Below are 26607 nucleotides of genomic sequence, written 5' to 3' on the forward strand. Positions count from 1 at the left end.
ATGAACATCTTTATTTACTTACAGGCATTAATTTTCCAAACTCTTTTAAGGAAATCAATTTTAAAGTAACTATTTGTGGTCTAAAACTCCCCTCTTACTGTTGTCCTCTTCTTGAATATGGTGCAATGTTTTAGCGCGATCGCCACCTAGTGGACAAACTGAAACATCCTCCAGGAGAAGCAGAACAATGTTTACATTGTTAATGATCTGAACATTTTAGTTAGAACTTCTCCTTTAGAGAATCCATGTAACACTGGATGATATTAACAATCTTATTATTTTTGATACACATATTGATATAAATATATTCAAATTAAATAATACATTTTTAATGTATTTTTAAACAAATGTGTATAAATTTGTAAATTTCAAATTGAATTGAATTGAAGAATCGAAAGAATCTGAAAAATTGGAACTAAATCGATTCAGGCTCTTGTGAATCGAATCAAATCGTTCCTGGAAATTATAACCGATACCAGCCCTACTAAGGATCCTTAAGATCAGTGATATAATTAAAGTTCAAACATCCACAGACAAGTCATTTATATTAATCAGTACCAAAAATCTGAATATACTCACACTAGCAATATCACAGATAATGCTATATATCTAGTTCATAATTATGTTAAAAAGTTAGGGTTTTAACATTTAAAAATGTAGTTTTAGACTGTTCAATAAACATTTATCCTGTTGGGTGCACGACCTAAGATGTGTTTTGGATTGTGGATTGAGTTTGACACCCCAGTTCCACGGTGATTCAATGACAAATGATTTATTATTAAGAACCCTAAATGGAAAAGTTACACAGGCTGCTGCTCTCAGGAGAGTGTCGTCACCTGCTGCACACCGTTTTGTCTGCTTTTAGGTTTTTGGAGAAAAGGTGTTGGTAAACATAAAGATGATAAAGATCTTTTCCAGTATAGTAATGACAGTATTGTCAGAGAGTGTGATGCATGAGACTATTGGAGTTTACTGTCATAAGTGCTCCTTCCTCATTAAGGCAAACACACCACAGTAATAGTGTGTTTATGTGAAGGGCTTTGAGTAAATAAGGTTGCTGGAGCTCCTAATGACGAGCCCAACCTGATATAAACTAAAGTTAATGTTTGACTTTTGTGGAATGTCTCGCTTTATCATTATAACAGGTTGTTTAGGATCTATAAATAAATGTGCATTTCATGGAAAAGCATCTACGTTAATAAAAACCTTTTCTTACTTTACTTCCACACTTTTTCACATCTGTGTTTTCATTCTTTTATGCTTCCTTCTGGCTGTAAAATTATTCTACCGACATTTTTCTCCTGCTTTTTTGTGTGCAAATCATAGGGAGGTAGGAGCGTGGAAGAGCCCAGATTTGCTTCCTGTGATGGCCTCGCTGGGGGGAAGAGGTGGAAATAAGAAAGACCAAAGTGGGAGTGCTGGGAGGGAGGCCGCTCGGAGATGTAATGCTTATGCAGCAGATACCCAGCTGTCGGTGTTCTGCCATTTCCTGATCTGCTTTGAAGCCACAACAGCACATGTGATCTCTGTACAATGACGGCCTGCTGAGCGTGGTACTGCGGGGTTTTCAAATAGGTGCTTCCTAGGATGTCACCAGTCACAACATCTTCATTCATCATTTCCGAGTTCTGCTCGGGAATGTTTTAAGCAAAAACGAGAAAAATGTTTATTCCTTTTAAAAGCAGAAAGAGAACGTATTAAATAGGAGCTCTTTTATAAATGATGTGATTATTTCAAGAAGAAAACAAAGACAGCAAGGCGTCAGTGAGCAGACATAAACTTGCAAGCATGAACCTTTACTTGTTTTGGAGAATAATACTCAAGATAAACTCTTTAACTTGACTCTATGGTCAGAAAATAGTCCCATCCGAAATGTATGATTTGTAACTTGTGTCTGCATGTTTGTGTGTAACTTTGGATCTGTAACTTATACAATACATTTTGTGGGTAACTTTATGTTCTTGCAATTGTATTTTCTAATGTGCAAAAATTACAAAAAAAAAGTACAAAATACAATTTAGATATGCTTAACTATAAATCATAACAGCTTGAAACTAACTACACACACAAATCTTTTAAAAAGTACGCACACATCAGCTGATACACACATACAAAACTGCAGTTATGCACAATTCTGATGTGAGACTCTTTTCACGTCACCAAGATTCGTGTGTAAGCGATGTGTTTAAATGCTGCTAGAATGCTGGGTCATCAGAGTTATCTTATAAGTCATTTTAAACTTGTATTGTGAATGTTATCTGGTGAAAACTTGACATTTTCCCACTTTCTTTAACAGATTTACCCGATAATTACCGTATTTTCCGGAGTATAAGTCGCAAGAGCAAAAAATGTCTAATCAAGAAGAAGAAAACCATATATAAGTCGCACTTTTGGGAGAAAAGTCCAACTTTTCAGAATAAATCCACCAAGCCTATACTAATCTTTTGATCTGTATTAGAAGAATACCAAAGTTTTAGAGGAAAGCAATCAGATTCTCTTCCATGTTTGTTTTGGACGACACTTCTTCTTCTGTCGCTGTCTGTAGCAAATATACTCAAATGCAGTGCCCTCTAGTGGTTGTTACAGGAAACAACTGGTAGAAGACAACTATGTTTACTGGGAAAATAACAAATATATGAGCCTATTGATGTCTAAAAAAACACACAAATAAGTCGCTCCTGAGTATAAGTCGCACCCCTGGCTAAACTATGAAAAAAACATATACTCTGGAAAATACAGTAATATAAAAAAGTCTAAATATTTGTTTTTAAAACACTCAACAATAAAGTTTTTCTATTCTCAGCTCTCTCGCGGCTGTACTTTCTCTGTAGCCCCTTTGCCCTGCAGTAGCGCGGGCTCCTCTGAAAACACCCAGAGAACAGACAGACTTATTCAGTATTACACCATCATGTGCTTGTCTAAATGTGTGTAGTTTTTTTTGTATTTTGTAGTTTTTGTACATGTCAAACCACTATTCCAAGTACACACAGAATGTATTGTATGAGTTCCAAATCAAGAATTATGTACAATCAAATCGGATGAGTCCATTTTCTCTCCATAGACTCCCTTCATGTCTGTGGGCTGCACTGCTGGCGTCTTTGATGTGTTTGATCCACTGACTGCATATGAGAACTGGACCATAGCATAGAAAATGGCTAACTAAAGTCAATTGAGTCGCCGTATTTTCACAACACAGACACCATCATGTTGGAGCCAGATGACATCAGTAAGTAGTGATTGGAACGAGTCAATATTTTAAATGTTTTTTAGTCTTGTGGACTTAGAAACAAGCAATAAGTGCTAAATGAAGATAATTTGCTGTTCTTTCTCCATAAAAGCAAGAATAAATAAAATGGTCACTTTTGGAGACTGTTTGAGTTAATAAGTAGCAAACATGATCAAGTTGACCACCATCAGTGAAACACCGCCAAAAAAAAACATTAGCACTAAACATAAAAAATGTAACATTAGTTTGTACACAAGTTTATGTTCTGTCTCAGACTTGTTATTATTGGAGCCAGTTACAAATTGTTCCCTTTGAAGAATGTGTCCAGTGGTCATTTGAGGAGCTGTAATAATTAAACACATCTGGCTTTGCTTCACATTTGCAGAACAGATCCAGATGTTTCAAAAATAAAAGACTTTCAGCTGACTGTAGTGCTGCCACAAACAATTATTTCGGGTCATGCGTAAACTGGATGTAAAGCACGCATCTTATCCATAATTGGCTTTAAACTAACTAAAATAAAGATATATAGCATTACCTGCGATAATGCTAGTGTGGATGCTGTAAGATGAATTTGGCCACTGAAGATTCTAGTGCTGATAGCTGAAGATGCAGAAATTGATAGCTAAAAATGCTGAAACTGATAGCTGAAATCACGGAAGAAAATAGCTGAAAAAGCTGAAGCTGATACCCAGCTAAAATATTGTCTAAATGCCAAATTAGTCTGAAGAACTGGAAGAAAAAAATAAAACTTAGGTTAGCCAAAACACCTAGCATGTATCTGGAATATTAGCTAAACTCCAAAATAGCTTAAAAAACAACAACAAAAAAAAGCCAAATTAGCCACAAAAGCTAGCATATAGCTGAAAAAACAGCTAAACTTCAAAGTAGTCTAAAAAACTGAAAAAAGCCTAAATTAGTCAAAAACAGCTACCATGTAGCTGAAATATTAGCTAAACTCCAAAATAGCCTTAAAAGCTAGCAGAATGTCAATTTTGAAAACTTTAAAACTGTAACTTTTTAACATAAATATGCATAATAAAAGGCAAGAATATTATTCCAAAATAAATTAACTCAAACCTTAAATAACTTTCAATATTTTACTCTCCATTTTGTCCAAATTATATAAGTTAAAAATAAGATAACATCAGACCATTAATAACAACAAAATAAAATGATTTGGATGGTCAGAAATAATTGCCCAGAGGGCCTTGATTTTGACACATGTGCCCTAGATCCAATAAGGTTAAACACTTTTAAAATGCATGTCCTTTTAATATGAAATACAGTACAGCTTCCATATCCATCAATGTGTTAAATATTAACGCTGCTACTGACTGTTTGATCCAGAATGCAGAGAATTTCTGATATTTATTGCATCATAAAGATACAGTCTGACAGCTGGACTATCAGCTTCAAGTATTGAGAAAACACATTTTTTGCTTGATGCTGCTTGACATCTAATTTTTCTCCCAGGGAAACAACCAATGATGCAGCGAGCCTGATTGCTTATTACAACGAGTCATCAAGTCATTGAGACAGAGCAAATGTCCTCCCTGGGCGGGTGGAGTCAGATATTTATACGACTGTTCAGTGAGTGAGAAAACAGTCATCAGTCAGTTTCTCTTCCATTTTAAGCCCAATGAGATTTTTTCTATGACTCGTACGGTTTTCACAAAATCAGTGACCTTTTAATGGATTACAAACTGCTAAAGTGAAGCGGCATAAAAAGCTACTTTATCACACAGGATTTGACAACATGGGGCCTGAAAGACAGCCAAGTGGAAACAGAGTTGCAGGTTGTTGTTCCCTTCAATGCTCTTATTCCATTCAAGCAATGCTGCAACATCAAATAAAACAAAGTTTTACATTTTTCCTTGTATGCAGCCACCAGTCCTCTTCCATATACTTCTCTTTAGAAATAATTTGAGCGGGGACGATCAAAGCCAGGGGATCACTCTGCTTGTTGTGCATCACTGGATGGTAATTTTTCTTGTGTGTTGTTTTCAAATTTCAAAGGTAAAAATCTTTTCTTTTGATTTTCCATCCCTTGAATATGTAGCATGTCATGAAACCTCACATGTAGATGCTGTTTAGATTATTTAAGATTAGACGTCCCTCTACAAACAAAAATATGGCAAATAAAATGAACTATTTACCGAGGTACTTTGGTGCAAAACCTTTTTTCTGCCTGTTCCAGCAACAGCTACTGAAGTTAAACCTCTGACCGTCTGCTCTGAAGCTTACAGCTTTTGACCCTAATCCAATTCAAATGTATCTGCACAATTCATTAACGGATTATCAATATTTATAAACGCCGCCGTATTAATTACATTTGCGGCGCTTTCATTAATTAGGTGGTCAACAGACATTCACTAATGACTTTATGAACATTTATGAAAAGCTTGTGTCAGGGGTCTCTTAGCATATAAATGACTCATTAAAATTCAAAATGCAGAGGATTTTACAACATTTGCTGGACACATATTGCATAACAAAGCCATGAGGGATAATAATGCCTGAAATGGTAGAGCTGGATCCTATGTATCCAAAAATAAAATAAGGGTCATTCCACCAAAAGACTGAAGTTTGCTGCTTTAAAACCTTATAAATGAAGCATTATTGTTAATTAATTTAGTGATTCTCTTGCTCCTTTCTGTATGTTTTTTGGCTCGTTCAGGACATTACTGCTTGTACTTTTGATATTCATAAACTTTATAGTTTTTGGAATATTGAACAAAATATGAATGAATGAGAAATTGCTCAAACGCGTCTAAAACTTGTGAACTTCTGCACACTTTCAGCTCGAGACACCATTCAAACTTTAAATTTGTCAGCAACTAATGGGCTTTTTTTAGGGTTATTTGAAGTGTAGCTTTTAATTTAGCAACATACTAATATTTTTTAGCTAATTTAGCAATTTTTCCAGTTTTTTAGGCTAATTTGGAGTTTAGCTTACATTTTAGCAATGTGTTGAAATATTTGCAAAATAATACATTTTTCCACATTTTAAACTAATTTGGAGTTTAGCAATTTATTTTTCCAGTTTTTTCCCTTTTTTAAGGATAATTTGAAGTTTAGCTAATATGTTAGCATTATGCTAGATGCTTTGCCTTTTCCTTTTTTGATTTTTTGGGGGTTTTTTGTGCTAATTTTGCATTTAGCTAGTATTTCAGCAAGCTTTAGGCTTCATCATTTTCAGTTATCAGCTTCGACATTTTTAGCTAGCAATCAATTTCAGCATCTTCAGCTATCAGCACTAGCATCTTTAGCGGCCACATTCAGCTAACAGCATTCACACTAGCATTATCACAGGTAATGCTATAAATCTAGATTATTAAGTTAAGGTATTTATTTTTCCAATAAAAAGAACCTCGGAAGGCACTAGATTATGTTTTGTTGTTACTCTTCATTTTAGTAACAGCAATATGTTTTTAGCCCAAAATTAAAGAAATTGTGGCAAATCTAGCAACAGCATCAACTATACTAGCTTGAGTACATGAAGCAAATTCTTGAGATTTAATTGAATATTTTACTTTTGATAACCACATATCTCTGAGATAATTAAGGTAACAGGAATGAGTATTTTAGATTGAATATAAAAAAATAAATGATATAACATCCTTTTGATCTAGCAGAAGAACCAAATGATGTCCTTTCTGGCGAAATATGTCACCATATATTCACAATACCTGTAACTCCCAACAATGTTTGCAACACAGAAAAAAATGTTAAAACAAAGATTACTGCGACTACGCTAACTCCAACCTTTGTCTGTGACATAGATAAACTGACAGCTACACATTAGCCACGTTAGCATACAATAACACCCAACTATTGTTGACAGAGTGCTGCGTTACTCTCAAAATCACTTTGACATCAGTAAGCACAATCATATCAGCTTTTAAGTGTGCCTTATGGGCTTGTTTGGAAAATAAAATAGCCAATAGGTTATGCAATTTTAATATTTTTTACAGAAAAGGCTGCATCTCTGAAAATTTTAATATACAGGATGCTGAGATTGGACGTTTAGAAAACCAATTTACGCCCTGAGCAACACCTGCTCAGTTCAGATTAACTAAAAACAGAACTGCAATGTTAAAATAAGACCAAATCCCTCCATTTCCTGTTTCCATTTTGTACCGCAAAGGCTCGCCAAGGTCTCGCCTCAATTTAGACTGCCATTGTTCAAGCAGCATGACACACCAGAGGCAAGCAAGGCCCAAATTGTCGGCCACTGCCAGTTTAGAACAAACAGCCCATCTGTTATACCTAAAATTCCCAAAGAGTTCCATGAAGAAAACATTTTTTTGTTTATGCATTTACCTGCTTAGAAAAGCATGGACGTTTTCCTGCAATGTTTTCATCTTGAGAAAAGACACCCAAACATTACTGCATTTCTAAGTAATATTTAACATATTTAAACTCTTATTTTTAATTGTTATCTGAATTATACAAATAAAGATTGTCTTGTTGCAATTTAAAGATTTATTACTCTACAAGACGTGTCAAAGTCGAGGTCCGGGGGCCGGATACGGGCCTCCGGGTTATTCAATCTGGCCCTCCAGATCATTTTATTTTATTGATATTAATGGCCCGATGTTATCTTGTGTTTATTTCTAACTTGTATAATTTTGACAAAATATATGTTTGTGGAGAGTAAAATATTGAAAGTTATTTAATGTTTAAGTGGATTTACTCTGGAATAATATTCCTGCCTTTTTATTATTCATATCTATGTTAAAAAGTTACAGTTTTAAAGATTTAAAAATTGTCATTCTGCTAACTTCTTGGACTATTTTGGCATTTACTAAGATTTTTTTGTCTGCTTTGATGTTTAGCTAAAATTTCAGCTACATGCTAGCTGTTTTGGCGAACCAAAAGTTTTTTTTCAGTTTTTTAGGCTAGTTTGGCATCTAGCTAATATTTTAGCTGACTATCAGTTTCAGCTATCAGCTTCTGCGTTTTCATCTATCAATTTCAGCATCTTCAACTATCAGCACTAGCATCTTCAGCGGCCAAATTCAGCTTACAGCATTTACACTAGAATTATCACAGGTAATGCTATATATCTAGTTCATAATTATGTTAAAAAATTACGGTTTTAAGGTTTTAAAAATGTTGTTGTTCAATAAATGTCTACCATGTTCGGTCTAAGGTGTGTTTTGGATTTCGGCCCCCTGTGTGGTTGAGTTTGACCCCCCTGCTCTACAATAAAAGAAAAGCATCACTTGGGCTTTGATAATAAAAGCCAAACTAAAAGTTTCTCAGTCACGTTTGAGGAGTGAACATGGAGTCTACATCACATCTTTATAGATCACACGCTGACCTCTATTGTGCTCAGGAAATCTGCTGTGTTTTAAATTCTTGGAAAGCTATATTTTACCAATGTTGAACTGTGAGAGATTTCACCTGCTGTTATTTCTGAGGGTTGCACGAGATTTACAGAATTGTTTGAACTTGACAGCGTTTTCCCTCATTAAGTAACTTTCAAACAGAGCACTTTATTTATTCCATTACTGTGTTGATTCACCAACATAGCTTTCATTGTACAATACTTCATATTATGTAAATTATGTATAATTTACATAAAACAACTCTGTTTCTGTCCAATCAGCCCAATCAAGGTTTCTTAGAATAACTGGGTGCTTAAAAATGTATGCTTGTGCCTCCCCTCCAGCTCATTCAGAATGATCAGTGTTTGGAACTTCAGTTTAAGTAAGCTGTGAAATGATTTGTTCAAGCGTTGCTTGAGTGAACAGGGGAAAAGTGATTATCAGCGTTTCAAACAAAAGACCAAGAGCAGCGATCAGAGGCAGCTGTGCACAAGACCAAACTAAATAGAGGAGAAAAACGGCCCTGCTAAATGAAATAATAATGAGCATCAGTCACAGTCTCCACACTACACTGAGCACATTAATGCATTCTTAATATTAAAAAGTATCCATCAATCTGAGACGCTGCTGAAATCCCAGCACCTGCTCTCTGGAGCTTTCACAATCTAAGAAATAAATCATCTGAACAAGCTGTTAAACATCACCAAGTTCAACATAAGTCAATTATACTAAAAACAAGTTATTTACAAAAGTTATTGACCACTACTAATTTATTATGTTTTCGTGTGTGTATTGGTATGTAAAAAATGTTGTTTAATTGTTGCAGTTTGTTTTGTTTATTAGATACAAGAGAAGTAAAAAATGCATCATTAAAACCAAATTTTGTATTCACCTTCTGCAGACTCACCTCACTGACAAAACTCCAATTAACTTCCAACTAGAAAAGTAGCATCACCTGCGATAATGCTGGTGTAAATGCTCGAGTACTCGATGAAGATGCTGAAGCTTTTAGCGGACAATGGTGACATCATTTCCTTTAAATTCATTGCTAAAGGGATTTGCTGAAAATGCAATAGCTATTTGGAAAATGTTAAATTTGCTAAAAGACTGGAAATTGTGTTAAAGAACTATGAAAGAGCGCTTTTTTCTGAAAAATTGTGGTAAAATTGCTTTAAAATCCCTATTACATGCCAATTTTGCAAAAATATTTAGTGTGTTGCTTAAATATGAGCTAAACACCAAATTAGCCCCAAAAACCTCAGTAGATGCCAAATTAGCCAAAAAAAAGCTAGTTTGTTGCTTAAATATTAACTAAACTCCAAAACAGCTTAAAATTCCTCAGTAAACTAAATTAGTTAAAAACATTAGCCTGTGGCTAAAATAGAAGCTAAACTCTAAATTAACCTAAAAACATCAGTAGATAACAAATTAGCCAAAAACGTTAGCATGTTGCTAAAAAAAAATAAAAATTGCTCAACTCCAAATTAGCATTAAAAACCTCCGTAGAGGCCAAACTAACAAAAAAAAAAAAAAATAGCTTGTTGCTTAAATACTAGCTAAACTCCAAAATAGCTTAAAATCCCTAAGAAAACGAAATTAGTCAAAAACGTTAGCCTGTTGCTAAAATAGAAGCTAAACTCTAAATTAGTCTAAAAACAGTAAATAGCAAATTAGCCAAAAAGTTTACATGTTAGGTAAACTCAATTGTTTTTTTAATTACTTTAAAAGATGAAAACATAGCCCATGAATATATTTAAAGGCTTATTGCTAATCTACTTAAAATTTTGAAATTTGAAGACTTTCTCATTCATTTCCTATGGGGAATATTTTGCTCAATATTTCAAAAACAAAAGTTTATGAATACCAAAAATACAAGCATTAAGTCCTGAAAAAGCTGAACGTTTTAATACCAAGATTGTTGAAATCGCTGAAAGTGTGATTGAGTTTTTATGTGCCAAAAAACACACAAATAGGAACAGGATAATCACTATTTGGTGAATGCTGACTAAGAATTCACACAACTAACATTATCTTGATGTGCAGCAGCATGTGTTTCTTTCAGATACTTTCAGGTATTCTCATGCATGTGTACGTTGTGTTAATGTTGGGTTCTTGTGATTACTGCACTCATCTGCACACATTAAACCCCATGACACCAATAGGAGCACACAATAGTTGCACTCTTTTTTCTGCCTGTTGAACTAGTGTTCTCCATCATAATGAGAAGAGTTTTTGTGTGTTTTTAATTAATAAATCTGTGATTAAAAAGCTGATTAGCCCACTAACTTCCATGCCCTGATCAGACTTTTTAGTGAGTACAAAACATTCTTGACTAAAGCCTTTTCCTGGCTTGTTCTCTTGCTGTTTTATTTATTCATTTATTTTTAATCTAGGTATTTATAATATACTTAAATGCAAATGAACTTTTGATTTTCTGATCTGTGGTTACTTTTGTTTGGCATGACATCTTACACAACAAACTTGAGTCCATATGTGACAACAAAGAGGTTTCTTGCTTTTTCATGTTCAATTAAAGAATTTATTTTTGTGCTTTGTTACAGCATGATCTTCAGAATTTACTCTATTTCTCTTGGTATCAAAATCCTAAAACAGAACATATGGAAAAGTACTGAACCATTTTCAAGGAGTCCGACTGCAAAGAAAAGTCTTCAATTATTTGCAATTTAATCCTTCAATTGATTTAGCTAAAAAGAAAACATTTTGAGGTTTTCACTATTTTTTTCACCATTTTTTACCCTAATTAACGTTCCAGCTTGTAGTTGAAGTTTTGAATTACCTCAACATTATAAATGAATCATCATTTGGACAGAATGGTAATTGAATATTTGAATGTTTACTGTCTGGTTTTCTGCTCAAGTGCTGCAGGAAATGATGAGGTCATCAGTTTGTGGTGCACTACTTTTTTTTCTCACTGACATTTTTTTTTCCTTCTGGCTAATTCTAACCACATTAAAGACTAACCAAACTGTGGTCCATCTGTCTGTCCGTCTATTCATCCATCCATCCAACTTTTCAGTCGGGTTTGCACATAAGGAATGCATTCCGTTAGACTTACTAATTTAAGTGGCTCTGGGCTAATCTCTTCTTCTTTTTTTAATTGTTTATTTTAGAGACCATTATTGTATATTATCTGCATAATTATAGTGACTTTGGCAGTGAGATTATCTTATTATCTTAAAACTCACTTTTTTACTTTGGCGTTTAATACACAGTGAAGAGGTTCATATGTCCCACTACTTTTTAATGTGTTCTCTTTTATGTAATGCTTGTGGTGTGTTTTGTTTTATCAACAAATATTTTTATGAGCATTTTAATCTATTTTTATCTTATTTTAATGCTTTTATTCTGTGATTGTACAGCTCTTTTGTCTTATGGACCATTTAAGTGCTTTATAAATACAGTTTGTTATTATATTATTATTAAAATGTGTATTTTTATGTATTTTTTCCAACATTAAGAACTATTTATTTATTCCTGCATTCATCCAGATGTTCATTTTGTAAAATCAAGTCAGGTTTGAAGTCTCACATGTTACTGTCAAGATCATATTATTATTATATTATTGGCTTAAATTTACATTTTTTTTTAAATTTTTTTTATTTTTGCTTTCACTCAAAATTTACAATTTACAGCACATATTTCACATTGGAAAATATAAAACATAAAAAAATCATGCCAATTATAAAGTATTATGTCACAAACTTAGAAGGATTTAAAAAATAGAAAAAAGACACCCCCCCCCCCCAAAGAAAATGAGAATACCTATTTCAGGTTTTCATCAAGCCTTAAATTAGTTCTTTCTTAAATTAACTGAACTCTAAGTTTGACTCATTGACCAAAATTACCATTTTCATCCATCGTTTGCTTCTATGACCATCTTCTAGACCCCTTCAGAGTCTCTGGGATGCTGGAGCCTATCCCAGCCATTGTTGGAACACCCTGGATGGTTTGCCAGTAGGGCTTCCATGATTAGTCGACTAATCAAAGACTAATCGACCAAATAAAATAGTCAACAACTGATTTAATAGCCAATTAGTCTAACGTTATTTTATATGGAGTCAGAGTTTAGAAAAGTTAAAAGTTATAACGGCATTATTCTAGCTTTTTGAACTATTTTGGCAATATTCAAGTTTTTTAGGTTAATTGGAGTTCAACTAATATTTCACCTACATGCTAGCTATTTTAGCTAATTTAAGAATTTTCCAATTAGTCTATTTTGGAGTTTGGCTAATATTTCAACTATGCTAGCTTTTGGCTAATTAAAGCTTTTTCATTTTTTTAAGCAATTTTGGAGTTTTGCTAATATTTCCGCTACATGCTAGCTATTTGGCTAAATTAGGCTTTTTTGTTCTGTAGGCTCATTTGGAGTTCAGCTAATATTTCACCTATTTTGGCTAATTTATGATTTTTTTCAGATTTTTTAGGCCCTTTTGAAGTTTCGCTAATATTTCTGCTACATGTTAGCTATTTTGGCTAATTTAGGCTTTTTCAGTTTTTGGGGGGCTAATTTGGCATTTAGCTAATATTTTATCTGGCTATCAGCTTCAGTTTTTCAGCATCTTCAGCCATCAGCAATAGCATCTTCAGCAGCCAAATTCCTTATTCATTATCACAGGTAAAATATCTAGTTTTTTGTTAGTTTAAAGCTAATAATAGTTAAGATGTGTGCTTTACATCCAGTTTACGCATGACCCGATTAGTCGACTCATCGGAAAAAATAATCGGTGATTAGTCGACTAAAATCCTTACCGGGAGGGATGGTCTACGGACGGGGATAACCAGTTTTATTTTGTCTTTTTAGTTTAGCCAATTAGCTATTGTTTTTGTTATATGACTGGCTTTCTGCCTCTGTAAAATTACTTGAATGAAGCCCAATGAGGCAATTGATTTGTGATATTGGGCTATACAAATAAAACTGAACTGAATTGAATTAAAATAATTATTTGTGGCAGCCCTACATGCCAGTCCATTGCAAAGAAATCCCCATGAAAAGTAGAGCTAAATAATGAAATACATGAAAGTCATGCTTTAATTAGTGGTAATATATGCAGTCTGTACTGCTAGTCCTTCAACGCAGTTTCCTTCAAAGCAAAAGACAACTCCAGGAAAAACATGTTGCATCCTTTGAACGACTTCATGAGCCTGGAGGCTGCAGGTGGGCTGTTTTTGAAGAAGCCAGCACACTGTTGATGGCACCCAGCTTCACTGATAATCTGTGAATTGTGCAGTGCAGGAACCCCGTGGCACTATCACAGCAGACAATAAAAATGAAGCTGAGTCTCAACACTACCTGGGATGAGACCCCCAAAGATCTCCTTTTGTATTTTTCAGAGGGTGTCACATCTAAAAATACATGAGAGCTCACCAGAAAAGTCAAGAATGAAATTAGAAAAGGGAAACATCAGTTGATTTCCATTAAAAAGACAAAATGGAAAGGATTCATTTTAGATTATTTTTCTCACCTCTGATTAAAATGTTTCTTCACCTCTTCCTCTGGATTAACAAGATGCATCGTTTAATTGCTTTCCTGGAGTCCTTTTATTAATATTCCATTCTCAGACAGGAAGGAATGAACATGTTTTCTCATACAGATTCACACATTTACCTGAAAAGCAAACTGGCAGCAGGAGAGTGAGGTGGTTTGGGGATGGCTTGACGCCACTCTAATCTTCTTTTTTTATTTCTGTTTCTTCAAAGCTCTAAAAAAAAATGTCACGGTCACAAATTTCTTGCTAAAACTGATTAAAAAGACCTGCCAGCTATTTCCATTCTGTGACCTGCCATGTAAAACAGACAAAAAGAGGCAAACATGATCCTATTTGGGGCTTTATCTGACTCTGGCTCAGCTGCATCCAAGAATAAATCTGAACCCTGAAAGACACACTTTATATAAATGCACAAAAGACCAACCTGTCACAAATATGTTTCGTATTCCAATAAACATTAATTTTCATTCAGTGTCACAATTTAGAGGAGATGCCAACTAATTAAAACATTGCGCACTTGCGTTCTGACAGAATTGACATATTTACATGAATAAATGCTGCCGAAAGGTCATAAAAATGGTCAATAATCTGCTTGTAAAGCTGCTTGTCTCAATTATGTAGGCTATCTATTGTAGATGTTTAAATCAATAAATTAAAGTTGTGTTGGGGGAAAACTCAGATTTAAAAGAGGATGCAGTAAAACTCCATCATCTTGAGGTTTTGCAATCATGAATTAAATAAGATTTTATCACCTCAAACTGTTTTATTGTGCGTTTTTAAAAGATAAGCAATATTTCTGCACTTTTATCCAAAGAATTTTATGTTTTATCACTAATTTGGATTAGAAAAAAACGAAGGTTTATGTGTTTCTCCGCACAGATCCTGTCATCTGTCAGCGTCATACCTGTCCAGAGCGATCGCAGACATGGAGTAGATGCTGGCGAAGACAGCGGCGATCGGAAAGAAGTTTTGGAATCGGCAGTAGACCAGTCCGAAGTACCACTCGTTGTGCACGGAGTAGACGAAGTTGATCACCGTGTTGAAGGTGGACATGGAGGCTTCGGCGAAAGCCAGGTTGAGCAGAAAGTAGTTGGTGACAGTCCTCATGCGCTTGTGCGCCATAATGATCCAGATCACCGTAACATTACCGACTGTTGACACGATGACAATGCAGCTGTAGGCGATGGCCCAGAGGACGATCCTCCACACCGGCTGCACAAACTGGTTCCCGTACTCTTTCTCGCTGTCAGTGTCGTTGGAGTTCGCGGTCCAATTTGGCACAGTGGTTGTATTAAAAAGAGGATCCATTCTATTCTTGTGACAGAAAGTGGCGACTACCCTCTAAACATTACGACTTGAAGTGAATGATTCCAATAAAACAGTGAATGAAAGCTCACTTCTTGCGCTCATTTGAGGGAGAATAAAAATATCGGACTCCTTTCCCCCCAATTTTAGTTATAACTGCAGCCGGCAACGTGTCCACCTGAATGCCTCTCTGTCTTGTAATTTACAAAGATGGTACCTGAACTTTAAGTTCAACAAAATCTCCAAAATTTGGCGCTCTAGGGCTGTGCGTAAAAAAATGGAACGCCTTTTACGCGCGGCGGGTGCGCGCAGCCGTATGGCGCCTCGCACAGCAGAACGCTCAGCTTCGTCCTTTCACCCTCAGAGTCTGAGCGGCGTCCTCGTGTTTCTCTGTTCGATCTGAGCAGCTGCACCGCCACTTATGAAGGGCGCTACTACGCGCCCGTCCAATGGGCAGGCTCGGCGGTTATGATTATGGATGAGCGCGGGTAAGTTATTCATTCCTTCCGAATAAAACCGCATGGGGAGTCCAGACGGATTATCGTGCTTAAATGCCCTCTATCTGATTTAATTTGCTTATTATTCATCTGTTGGCAATAATACATACCGAGGAGGGGGGTGGGGGGGGGCGTACAGTGTTACATCAATCTGGCAAGGAGGTTTATAATAATCAAGCAAGCATTTTAGGAAATTACACATTTTAAAGCAAAAGTTCAACAAGTCAGATTTCTTTATGTGTGATGCTGAATAAATCCCATTGATTGAATATGATGTGGTGTTCAGTGTGATTAGGCTAAAATTCCAACATTGGCTCTCACTGCCCCCTCTTGGTTTCATGTTTTGAACTGTTGAACATTCATGAACATAAACATATTTTATTTGTTAATTTCTATATATATATATAAAAAGGAGGCAAAACCTGTAATTTGTAGTTTTTCTAGGTCTATGTACCACATTATGTGAGAAACATTCACCTTTAGAATCCAAAACCTCTCTGTTGTGTTCTCTAAAATTTTCTTTTCGCTGTTGGGAGCTTTTAGTTTAAAAGAAAGGTGCATTATCCCAGTTTGAAGGCTAAAAACATGCACTCGTGGTTTTTCCTGCACTTCAAGCCGGTAAATCGTGGCACAACTTCCACATGTCGCTAAATGCAACAGGAACATTTAGACTGTCAAAGGAAAGAAAACTTTTCTCTTCCATTTTTGCTGCCAGGAATTTCACACTTTCACCTTTTGTCTATTATTCAATCTGCCCACGCAGAACAAAAAACAAAAATCCTTTCTGATCTATGACTGCATAAGCAGCTTCAATTCATTTCTAATCAACAGATTGTTGTTTGGACCTTAGCTGAGCCACCTCTTTCATCCAGGCAACATATGACAATATATTTATTGCCAAACACGGTCACGTGCACGGTTGTCCAGAGAACAAAAGGGTGAAGGCAGCAGGCTTTGGCAAAGACGGACTGAAAACTGCAAATATAAATACGAATCTTCAACAGTCTAAGAATTAATTAGCTAAAAATAGGGGAAAATCGATTTGACGATAAATCGCGATGTTTCATTTAGTGATGCTTGTATCAATTTAAAATGTTGACAGTTAACTATTTAAGCAAACGTAGTTGAGTGTCTTTTGTTTCCATTTAAACCCGTCCTGCTAGTTGGCATCACGGCACACTGAGCCTCTTCAAGCAGCTCTATACCACCAACAAAACAAGATCTCAGTCAGCCTCAGGGTTTTTGTTGTTAAGTTTTACTTGGTAATGAACCAAAACCTTGTGCCAAATTACTCCAAGTGTCATATGAAAGTACGAATTGCAGCTTGTACAGTCTTGGGATACAGACTTTTGCCATTACCCACCCCTACCTAAGAAAGCAGGCGTGATGAAAGTGCAACATGATGGAAGTGCAGAAACAGGAAAAATAAATAAATAAAAAATAATCAGACCATTAATAAAAAATGCTCAAATAACCTAAAAAATCCAAGAAAACTAAACTAAGAGTAGTTTATTCATAAGAGAATTGTGTCTTTTCTGATTCTTTTTTGTTTTAATATTGTATTTATTACTGTAAATCTATAAGAGACTTCATTATTTTTTACAAAATTTTAATTTTTGTTTGAACCTTTTAGAGTTATAATGTCAAATTATGCAAAAATGTATTTTTTGGCTACTACGAAAGTGCAACTAAGTTAATGTATTTCACATATAAACCACAGAACAAAATAATAATTTTATTCACAACATAAATACAGAAAATGTATCAAGATATTTGATTTAAGGTCATTTTTTATTGGGCTGTCAGATTGCATCCACATTTCTGCTGACTTCAGAAACACAAAATAATGTCTAAATTCTCTAGAAAAGGAAAACAAAATATGATGTGATTTCTACAAAAACAAATAAAGCTTGTGTTTGTGTTGGCCTTAAAACACATGGACCTTAATACAAATAGTGCTGTAAAACGATCCAGCTACAATCTCTGATTTTTATTTTAACAGAATTTTCAGCAGGTAGATGGATTTTTCTGGAAACTCCATCACCAGTGTGACCAGAGGCAGCCTGAGCCGGAGTTCTGGCATCCAAAAGAATTCTGAATGACGGTGTGATTGAAATTCATCTGAACTTGTGAGTTCAACAGAGGATGATAACTCAAACAGATGTCTTTCTTCTTAATGATTCTTCCAGTCTGTACACACTAAAACCATGGAGCAGGCGCCACTCTGGCACGTCCGTCACCTTAACAAAATATATAAACCGATCGGGTTCATGTTTATAAAACTACTGGACTGATCTGCAGTGAAAACTCATAATCTTACAAAAAGAAAAATATTGGGTTGCATGAAATGAAATATTTTGCGTTGGAATGAAAGTTTTATTTTAACGTAATGATTCCAAAATATGCTAACCAAGACTTTGAAATGTAAATGTCACAATGATGCAGTCAAAGACAACGTTTGGGGATTCCTCCATACATTAAAGATGAATGCTGTTGAAATACTTTATAGAATGTATTCTGACTAAAGAGACCAACATTAAAATTCAACTAATTTCAAATCTTTTTTTTCTGTCATGTTTTTGAAAGATTTAAGAAAAAAATGTATTTCAAATATGATTTGTGACCTGTAAAAGTTATAGTAGGTATTGCATAAAATCAAGTAAATTAAATGCTTTAATTAAAGAGTAACTTGTCTCTTGGATGGAAAGTGTCAAAATAAGTAAAAACCGATTTAAATGACTGTTTTTTGGGGGGGGGGTATTTGTATTTTATGACATCATTGAGTTGTCATTTGCTTGCTTGGCCTTTGAGTCTATTTTGTTCAGGAATTGATTTATTCTTTTATCAATAGAAATTCTTTCAAATATTCATGTAGACAAGCTGCCCTTTGACCTCTGCTACACTTCCTAATCTAAGTGTACAAAACTAAGATTTTAAAGAAATATATGAACTACTGAACTTCTTTTGTATTTAATAGACACATGAATCAAATAATAATATAGAAAGGCTGCAGTAAATTGATGTATCTGACACATCAATTTACACAAGTGATTTTTTACCCAGGATGCACTCCTGTCACAACCCTGTATGTTAACGTAGTCGACCGGCGACTTTGATGATATTGAGTGCGAGTGCCGTCCGAATTTGAAGACACTATTTTTCCATAACTCTCCGTTGGGGGAGAGAGGGAGTATTGGAGGAGAATTCAGATCTCAGTTTATTAAATTTAACTAATCTACATTAAATAAATGCTAATTAAGTGATCCTTACTTTAGAAAAAAAAATCTATTTTCTTTTTTTTTATTTTTGTTCTTTTCCCCTCTTTGTCCTCAACAGTCTTACACTGCTGGGTTTTGTTATTTCAGTTTGGGGTTAGTAGTCTTATTTTGCAGGCTTTGTTTATTTGTTTTCTTTAGATAGTTTTGGTTAAGAGGAGCTGCTGACTCTGATGGTCGACATGTCTGGGTCAGCAGTCTCCATGTTTGGCCAAAGAGTCACATGTGGATCTGGAGCTGCAGGTTGCAGACCCCTGGACTAAAAGAATTCAAGTCTGTAAGTTATTTCCTAGCCCTTGTGCTATCTTATGGGGTCCAGATGACCCTAGCCTTACATTGACGTGTTATTCATCCCATGAAAAATGTGGATTTCATTTCTGCCTTGGACACCAGTGAAAATTACAACACATAAAAAATTGAAGTTAAAGTTCAGTCCACTGTCTTGTGGGGTCCAGATGACCCATACCTAGGATAGCACAAGGGCTAGGCAGACTATTGATTTGTATCTATTTAACGATTTTAATCAGCAGCTATAAGTAAGTGAAGTTTTTCCTTCTCTGTTAAATCTGATAATGAGTCTGTGTTCCAAACCAAGAAGGAAGACGATTGAGTCATCAGAGCTAGCTCGCCGTGGCCTTCAGCGCCTGTCGATGGGGGATAAACAGACACTGAGCATCCTCTTGTGGCTGCTGTCACTTTCCTAACACCAGCAGTGGAGAATACTGCTTTCATTTGCTCGTGTGTATTTACAATGCTGTGCAATTCAAACTGCCTTGCTGCATGATTCTGAGGAGGGCAAAAGGCAGCAGGTAGTCACATCAAAGCCAGACGAATCATTTAGAAGATCATTAAATTTGCCTGCAACTCCTCATTATGACTTCTCGTTTTCCTTGTGTTGACCACCAATCTGTCTTTTTATCATATATATATTTATTTAACATAAATAAAACCCTGTTGCTCTCACAAATTATTTAAACACCACGTTTTATATCACTCATAAGAACTAATATGTGTTTTTTCCCCAGAAGTGCAAGATTTCCTCGTGTCTCCAGTCCTGCTGCCTTCCTGCTATCATCTCCGTTATCAAAGGCTTGATTCCACTCTGTTCTCTGACCACGATTATGGCAGTGTGATTCATGCAGTCCACTTTTATCAGCCAACACTGAAACATTTCAGCTCCCACAGGACAAAGCAGCGCTGAAAGGGATCTTGTGAACCGCTGAGAAAGGCAGACAACTGATGGCACTGATGAGGAGCGCCAGATGGTCCAAGTCTTCACAGATGAACCGAAAATGTGGGGTTCTAGCAAGACTCACAACTACCAGTGTTTACCAGCTCACAAAACATATGGTACAATATTCCACAGGTTTTTTTTGTCTTTTCTAGTATTATTTAAAAAAAATGATTTGAGGGTTTTTACTATACAAATAGAAGTGGCTGTATGTGAGAATTTGGCAGGATGTTCTACTCATATAAAGACTTTTATACTTCTTTCACTGTTCAAATATCTTTCTTTTTTGTATAGTGGTTTCTAGGAATTTTCTTCTGCAGAGTTATATGACAGAATATAATTTGTGTGCAATAATAAGTTCTCATTCTGCTATCCTGCAATAAAAAAAGCAGCAAAAGTTTTAAAAATGTGGACTATTACCCACTTCATTAACCACTGCAAGTTCATTATTTTTAAGTAATATTCACAGCGACAAACAAACATAATTATTAAAAATATAAAAAGTTTGCCAAAGTCATGGATAACTATTTTACAGTCAATTAGTAAACAGAATTTACCTTACTTTATCTAACATTTTTGTTAACTACATTGATATTTACTTAAAAAATTATTATTACTAACAGAATAAAGTACTCTTTGGTCAAGGGTGCATCATTAAATAAGAGTTGACTTTGATCTTTTTTAAGAAATGAATGGCTATTACACATTAAAGTTGAAAAATAAAAAAACCTAAGGTACAGCGAGGAAAATTAAAGTGCTTAATTACTCTAAAATGTTAGCTCCTTTGTGTTATTGCCAAGTGGAGCCAATTTGCACTGCTGGAAATTACAGTTCTTTGTGATTTCAGAAAACCCAGCGGAGGTCAGACGGTTGAAAAAGCTTTTGAAGTTGCTAGTTTAACAAAGAGGACGATTTCTGTTACAAGCATTCACTGATAAACAACTTGTCTCGTCTTAAGATGAAGCATTTTTCCCTTCATTACTTTTAAACTAGACACCTTTTATGAAACACCAAACACTCCCAGTCAAAGATGTACAGCGCAATTGAAATTTCATACATTTTAACAAATTGATTGATCAAAAATGAGGAAAACTAATATTCTGACTATTGTAATTATAGCAAAGAGAAACAACACACGGTCAGTGGGCACTGTCATTTTATACAACTTTTTTTCTGTCTATAGTCATAAACTAAACTCCCATAAAAATTCAAAAAGTCTGCCTCACAACATTGTTCAAGATATCACATAAAAAAATAAGGTGTGCATTCATATGAATGAGCAATGGCTAGATTCAGATGGCCTTCACGTCAATCATAAATCAATTTTCCTAACTCTATTGTACCCAACTGAATATCCAGGGGGATGTTTGAGGATTTTAAATGTTCCTTCTCATCCTCCAATTTTCCACAGGTTACTGAAGTACCTTCAGTGAGGATTTAAAAACAAATTATTTGGCAAAAACATGAATATTTTAAACAGCTCCTGGCACAAGATAAGTCAGGAATATGCTCTATGTTTATTCTTTCTTTTACGACAAATAATGTTTACAAAAAAACCTAAGAAAAGAGCAAAAAAAATCTGAATATAAACGTCTAATTAATCTAATTATGTTCTCCCTCCTTTTGCATTTCTAGAATATTTTCCTTATTTATTGGCTGGTGGATGAAGTCAGAAATTGTCCTTTCACTGTAGGTTTGATGGATGTTTGGACATTTTTCACATTTTTAGTGAAATCAAAAACTAAAATATTGATAAAGAAATATTTTTCTTATGTTGTTGAAAGAAATGAAAACTTAGTTGTTTACTCTTATGATCAATGATTCACCCCTCAGTTGTTAGATAAAGGAGATAGTAAAAATAACAGATTGGAGTAGCAAAAAATGATGTACCAAGGAGAGGGCTCTTCAAAAATGTTTCCCAATCACTGGGTAATCACTCATGGGTGAAAACAGCTGCACGGCGAGCTTCACAGGTATGCACACTTGTTTACAAGACATCAGCAATGTCATCAGTATGCAAAAAATACTATCAATTGGTAGCATTGAGGGATGCAGCAAATGTCATTATTAGGTTATTAGACTTGGAGAGGTTTAAGTATTTTATGGTCCTATACCCTTTAATGTATTCATGTTTTAAATTATGCAAATATTCCACAAAAATTACAAATTAAAAAAAAGGAAATTCCGGACATCCTTTTATGCATTTGTTTAAAATGATTTCTTCAATGTTGCTCAGACTAACCTTTCCAGGGCCTACCCTGGAGCCAGGACCTGGGCCCACAGGGTATTTAGTGTTCAGGCCTCCTCTGATGGGACCTGATAGAGTTCAGCCTGTCCTGTAGGCAGACTACCAGCATAAAAAGGCTGGTGTGGAGATTTAATTGGCAATCAAGGACTGGTGCAATGAAATCCACAGAGATGGACGCTAACCCGTTGACTGTACAAGAGAACTGGACTAAACCAGTGTTCTGTTACTCATAGAAAACGCCTTGCCTCTGGCTCCAGGAACATGAAACCAATAGTTGGCCTTTTTCCATCAGTCACCGCCATGTGGAGTCAGGAGAGATTAATAAACAGTGATTGGTGTAAGTCAAGGTTTCTATGGCAACTACTTTGACCCATTAGGAGTGAGCTTGTTCGAAGTCCACACCCCTTCCATTGAAAGAGGGCTCAAGAGAGGGCACCACATGCTTTTACTGAGGCATCTGGTTGGACAATTTATAACTTGAATATATGATGCGAGGACATGTTAACCCTTGAGCTGTCCTAGGCATGTCTATATTAAAAGTGGGGTAATCTGGACCCCACAAGACAGAACTGAACTTTTTTTTTCAAGGATCTTCAATCTTCACTGGTGTCCGTGGCAGACATAAAATCCTGTCCACCTTCGTCACGAGAGGGATCACACATCAATATAAGGGTGGGGTCATCTGGACCATAAGATAGCACAAAGGTTAAAAAAAAAGTACCAGAGCAATAATGGGAATTCTTTTTGGCGCCTGCAGGTACTTCCTATCTGGAATGCGAGGGGGTGGACTCGATCAGTCCAGTTCTCTTATGCTCTTGAGTTTTGAACATTGATTGTATATAGAGAAACTGACTGAGTGACTCTTCATCTAGTTGACATTTACTGGCATGAGGTTAATGACTGGCTTTGAAGTACTGTCACTTGACCTTCTGGGATTTGTCTTGGAGGTGAAGAGAAAGAAATCTAGCATGTAACTGCTGGGTTTAAGATGCTGGCGGAGAAAGCTCCACAACCAAGTGGCTGGAATAGCATACAGGAACATTTGTGCAGAGTATTGCATGGGTATAAATGGCACTCACGATGTTTGGAGCAGGAATAATGCTGAATTGCATCTCAAGAGCACAATACCACTGTATTGACAAATAAGTGTTTGAACACTCTGTGATTTTGCAAGTTCTCCCTCTAAGAAATCACAGAGGAGCCTGCAATTTTCATCGTATATGCCCACTGTGAGAGACATCATCTTAAAAAAATCTGGAAATTCCATGATATGATCTTTAAAAAAAAAATATATATATATATATATATATATATATATATATTTGTATGCTACTGCTTCAAATAAGTATTAGAACACCTGTCTATCAACTAGGAGTCTGGCTCTCAAAGACTTGTTAGTCAGTCTTTAAATGGTCCACCTCCATTTCACTTGTTATGCTATGTTGCCTAATGCCCATGACACCTGTCCACTCCATACAGTCAATATGACTAAACCTACTTACATGGCCAAAACCAAAGAGTTGTCCAATAACACCAGAGACTAAGTTGTAGACCTCAACAAGGCTGGAAAGGACTACGGGGTAATTGTCAATCAGATTGATGAAAAAGATCCACTGTTGGAGCAATTATTAGAAAATGGAAGAAGCTAAACATGACTGTCAGTCTCCATCGGATTGGGACTCCATGCGAGATCTCCCCTTATGGGGTCTCAAAGATTCTAAGAAAGGTGAGGACTCAGCCCAGAATTACATGAGGGGAGCTGGTCAATGACCTGAAAAGAGCTGTGACCATGGTTTCATGGTCCATGGTTACTGTTGCTAATACACTAAGAATTCGTGGTTTGAAATCCTGCATGGCTTAATCCAGCACATGTCAAGGCCCGTCTTAAGTTTGCCAATAACCATTTGGATGACTCAGAGGAGTCATCTGTTCTGTGGAGCACGATGGTGGTTGCATCATCCTATGGGATGGTTTTTTGCACACAGGACATCGGAGCTTAAGAAGATCTGAATGGAGGACTGGACCAAAACACCGGGTACAGTGTGTGAAATCTTGGGGAAGACCATTGACTGTTTATAGAACTGGACTGAATGACTTCCATAGACTGAAAAAAAATTCCATAGACTTCTATGATGAAAAAAGAGCTATTACACAGTCATAATATTGGTCAGAACAACTATTCTTGCTCTCCTCCAATCCTTTAAACATATTCTTGCTAATCCTAATATTATTTTAATGATATTGCTGTAGTGCAAGTTGTTTAAGTTATGAACTGGCCTATCAGACGCCTCAATAAAAGCATGTGGTTTTGTGTCAAACGTTCAAAGCATTTGATTGACAGATTCTCCTGAGCCCGCTTTCAGTGGAAGGGGTGTGGTCTTATAACATGCTTAATCCTGATTGGTGAGAGAGGTTACCATAAAAATGTTAATACAGACCGATTCAGACGAATCATTGCTTACTGACGACTCCTCAATCCCACATGGCGGCAGCTGTATGAAAATGGCGACTGAATTGACTTCAATTTGTTGGAACCAGAAGTGTCCTCTTCTACGGGTGATATCACACTCACTCGGACCAGATCTCTTATACAGACTGTGTCCAAATTCCCACCTTAATCCCTAACTACTAAAAAAAAACCTATATAGTGCAGGACTATCCAGTGCCTGGATTTTAAAAGCAATTCGGACACCGTGCTCACTATTTTTCTTTTTCTTTTTTTTTTAAATGACAAGTATGACATCACTGATTTCACAAAGTGGAAATCTGATCAATATTAGCATTTTACGACGTCTTTTTATGACTCCACAAAACAGCCTTGTTTTGTCAATCTCTATTCGTGTCAATGGTTTAAACTTGTTGTTCGCACAGACTTCTGGGAAATGTCTAGCACACTTGGTTTTGGAATTTGGACAACACTAAAAAATGACAACCACACTATGTAGTGAGTAGTAAAGGAATTCACACATAACGTCATTCGTGAAGACCTACAGGAAACTTGACCTCTTTTATTGACAACCAACGTTTTCACAAAGTATTAAAGTGATCTTTTGCTATTTTATTCACCCAATTCTGCTCCATTATACGAATGTAGAAAAAATCCTTGCCCTAGGCCAGGGGTCGGCAACCTTTAAGAGTAAAAGAGCCATCTGACTCGTTTTCTACTGAAACCTAGAAGGAGCCACATAGTCTTACTTTAGCCTTTAAGAAATGTGGATTTGCATTCATGACTTTCTTTTTTTAAAATAATAAATGTGAATTATATATATGTTTTGGAACGAACAAAAGCAAAAATTTAAAAAGAAGCTAGCATCTCTCAAAATAGGATTTTTTTTTTTTTACTTATTTTCAAAATAAAAGACAATCTGTGCCAAACAGGATCATCTCAGTGCACCTCTGGACAGCTATCAACCTTTGTTTTGCATCATAAGATAATCTGTGCACATACTCACACTCACTATAAAATCTGTGCGTTCTGGAGTTGGTCAAACAAGACGTCTTCAGGTCAGCAGAGATGTAAAAAACTACATAGTTCATCATCTATGTGCACCTTAGCCATCAATTTATAAATGTAACTAATCTAAATTAAATAAATGCTAATTAAGTAATCCTTACTTGAAAAAATACTATTTTATTTTTTCTTTTATGTATATATTTTTTTCTTTTTCTCCTCTTTGTTCTCAGCAGTCTTATATTTCTGGGTTTTGTTATTTTAGTTTGGGGTCAGACTTGGTAGTCTTAGTTTTCAGGCTTTGTTTATTTGTATTCTTTAGGTAGTTTTGGTTAAGCAGCCATTATCAGGAGCTGCTGACTCCTACGGTCGACATGGCTGGGTCAGCAATCTCCATGACTTATTTTATGTTTGGACAAGAACCCCCCGTGGAGAGATAAAAGAGACACAGTTTGCTGACCCCTGCCCTAGGCCTACTGTAAAATACATGATAAATGACTGTCGGATGAATGAATAATGAAGATGTGTGTA

At 35.7% G+C, this 26607-nt stretch overlaps 1 protein-coding gene and 1 long non-coding RNA gene across 2 annotated transcripts in view; one reads left to right on the top strand and one right to left on the bottom strand.

The window, feature by feature from the left end:
* Positions 1–15745, bottom strand: part of tacr1a (tachykinin receptor 1a) — a 69229-nt gene extending 53484 nt beyond the window's left edge. Inside the window, exon 1 of the mRNA XM_024275164.2 lies at positions 14974–15745. Coding sequence (XP_024130932.1) covers positions 14974–15377 — 404 coding nt within the window. The 5' untranslated portion in view covers positions 15378–15745. The remainder of the gene's footprint in view (positions 1–14973) is intronic.
* A 4-nt stretch (positions 15746–15749) lies between these two features.
* On the top strand, positions 15750–21217 carry LOC118599170. Its single transcript, XR_004948469.1, has 3 exons — positions 15750–15862; positions 17874–18000; positions 20172–21217. It is a non-coding gene; the product is annotated as an uncharacterized LOC118599170 (long non-coding RNA).
* The last annotated feature ends 5390 nt before the right edge of the window (positions 21218–26607 follow it).

Source organism: Oryzias melastigma, linkage group LG9 (genome assembly GCF_002922805.2).
Source record: "Oryzias melastigma strain HK-1 linkage group LG9, ASM292280v2, whole genome shotgun sequence".
In the NCBI taxonomy this organism is placed as follows: Eukaryota; Metazoa; Chordata; class Actinopteri; order Beloniformes; family Adrianichthyidae; genus Oryzias; species Oryzias melastigma.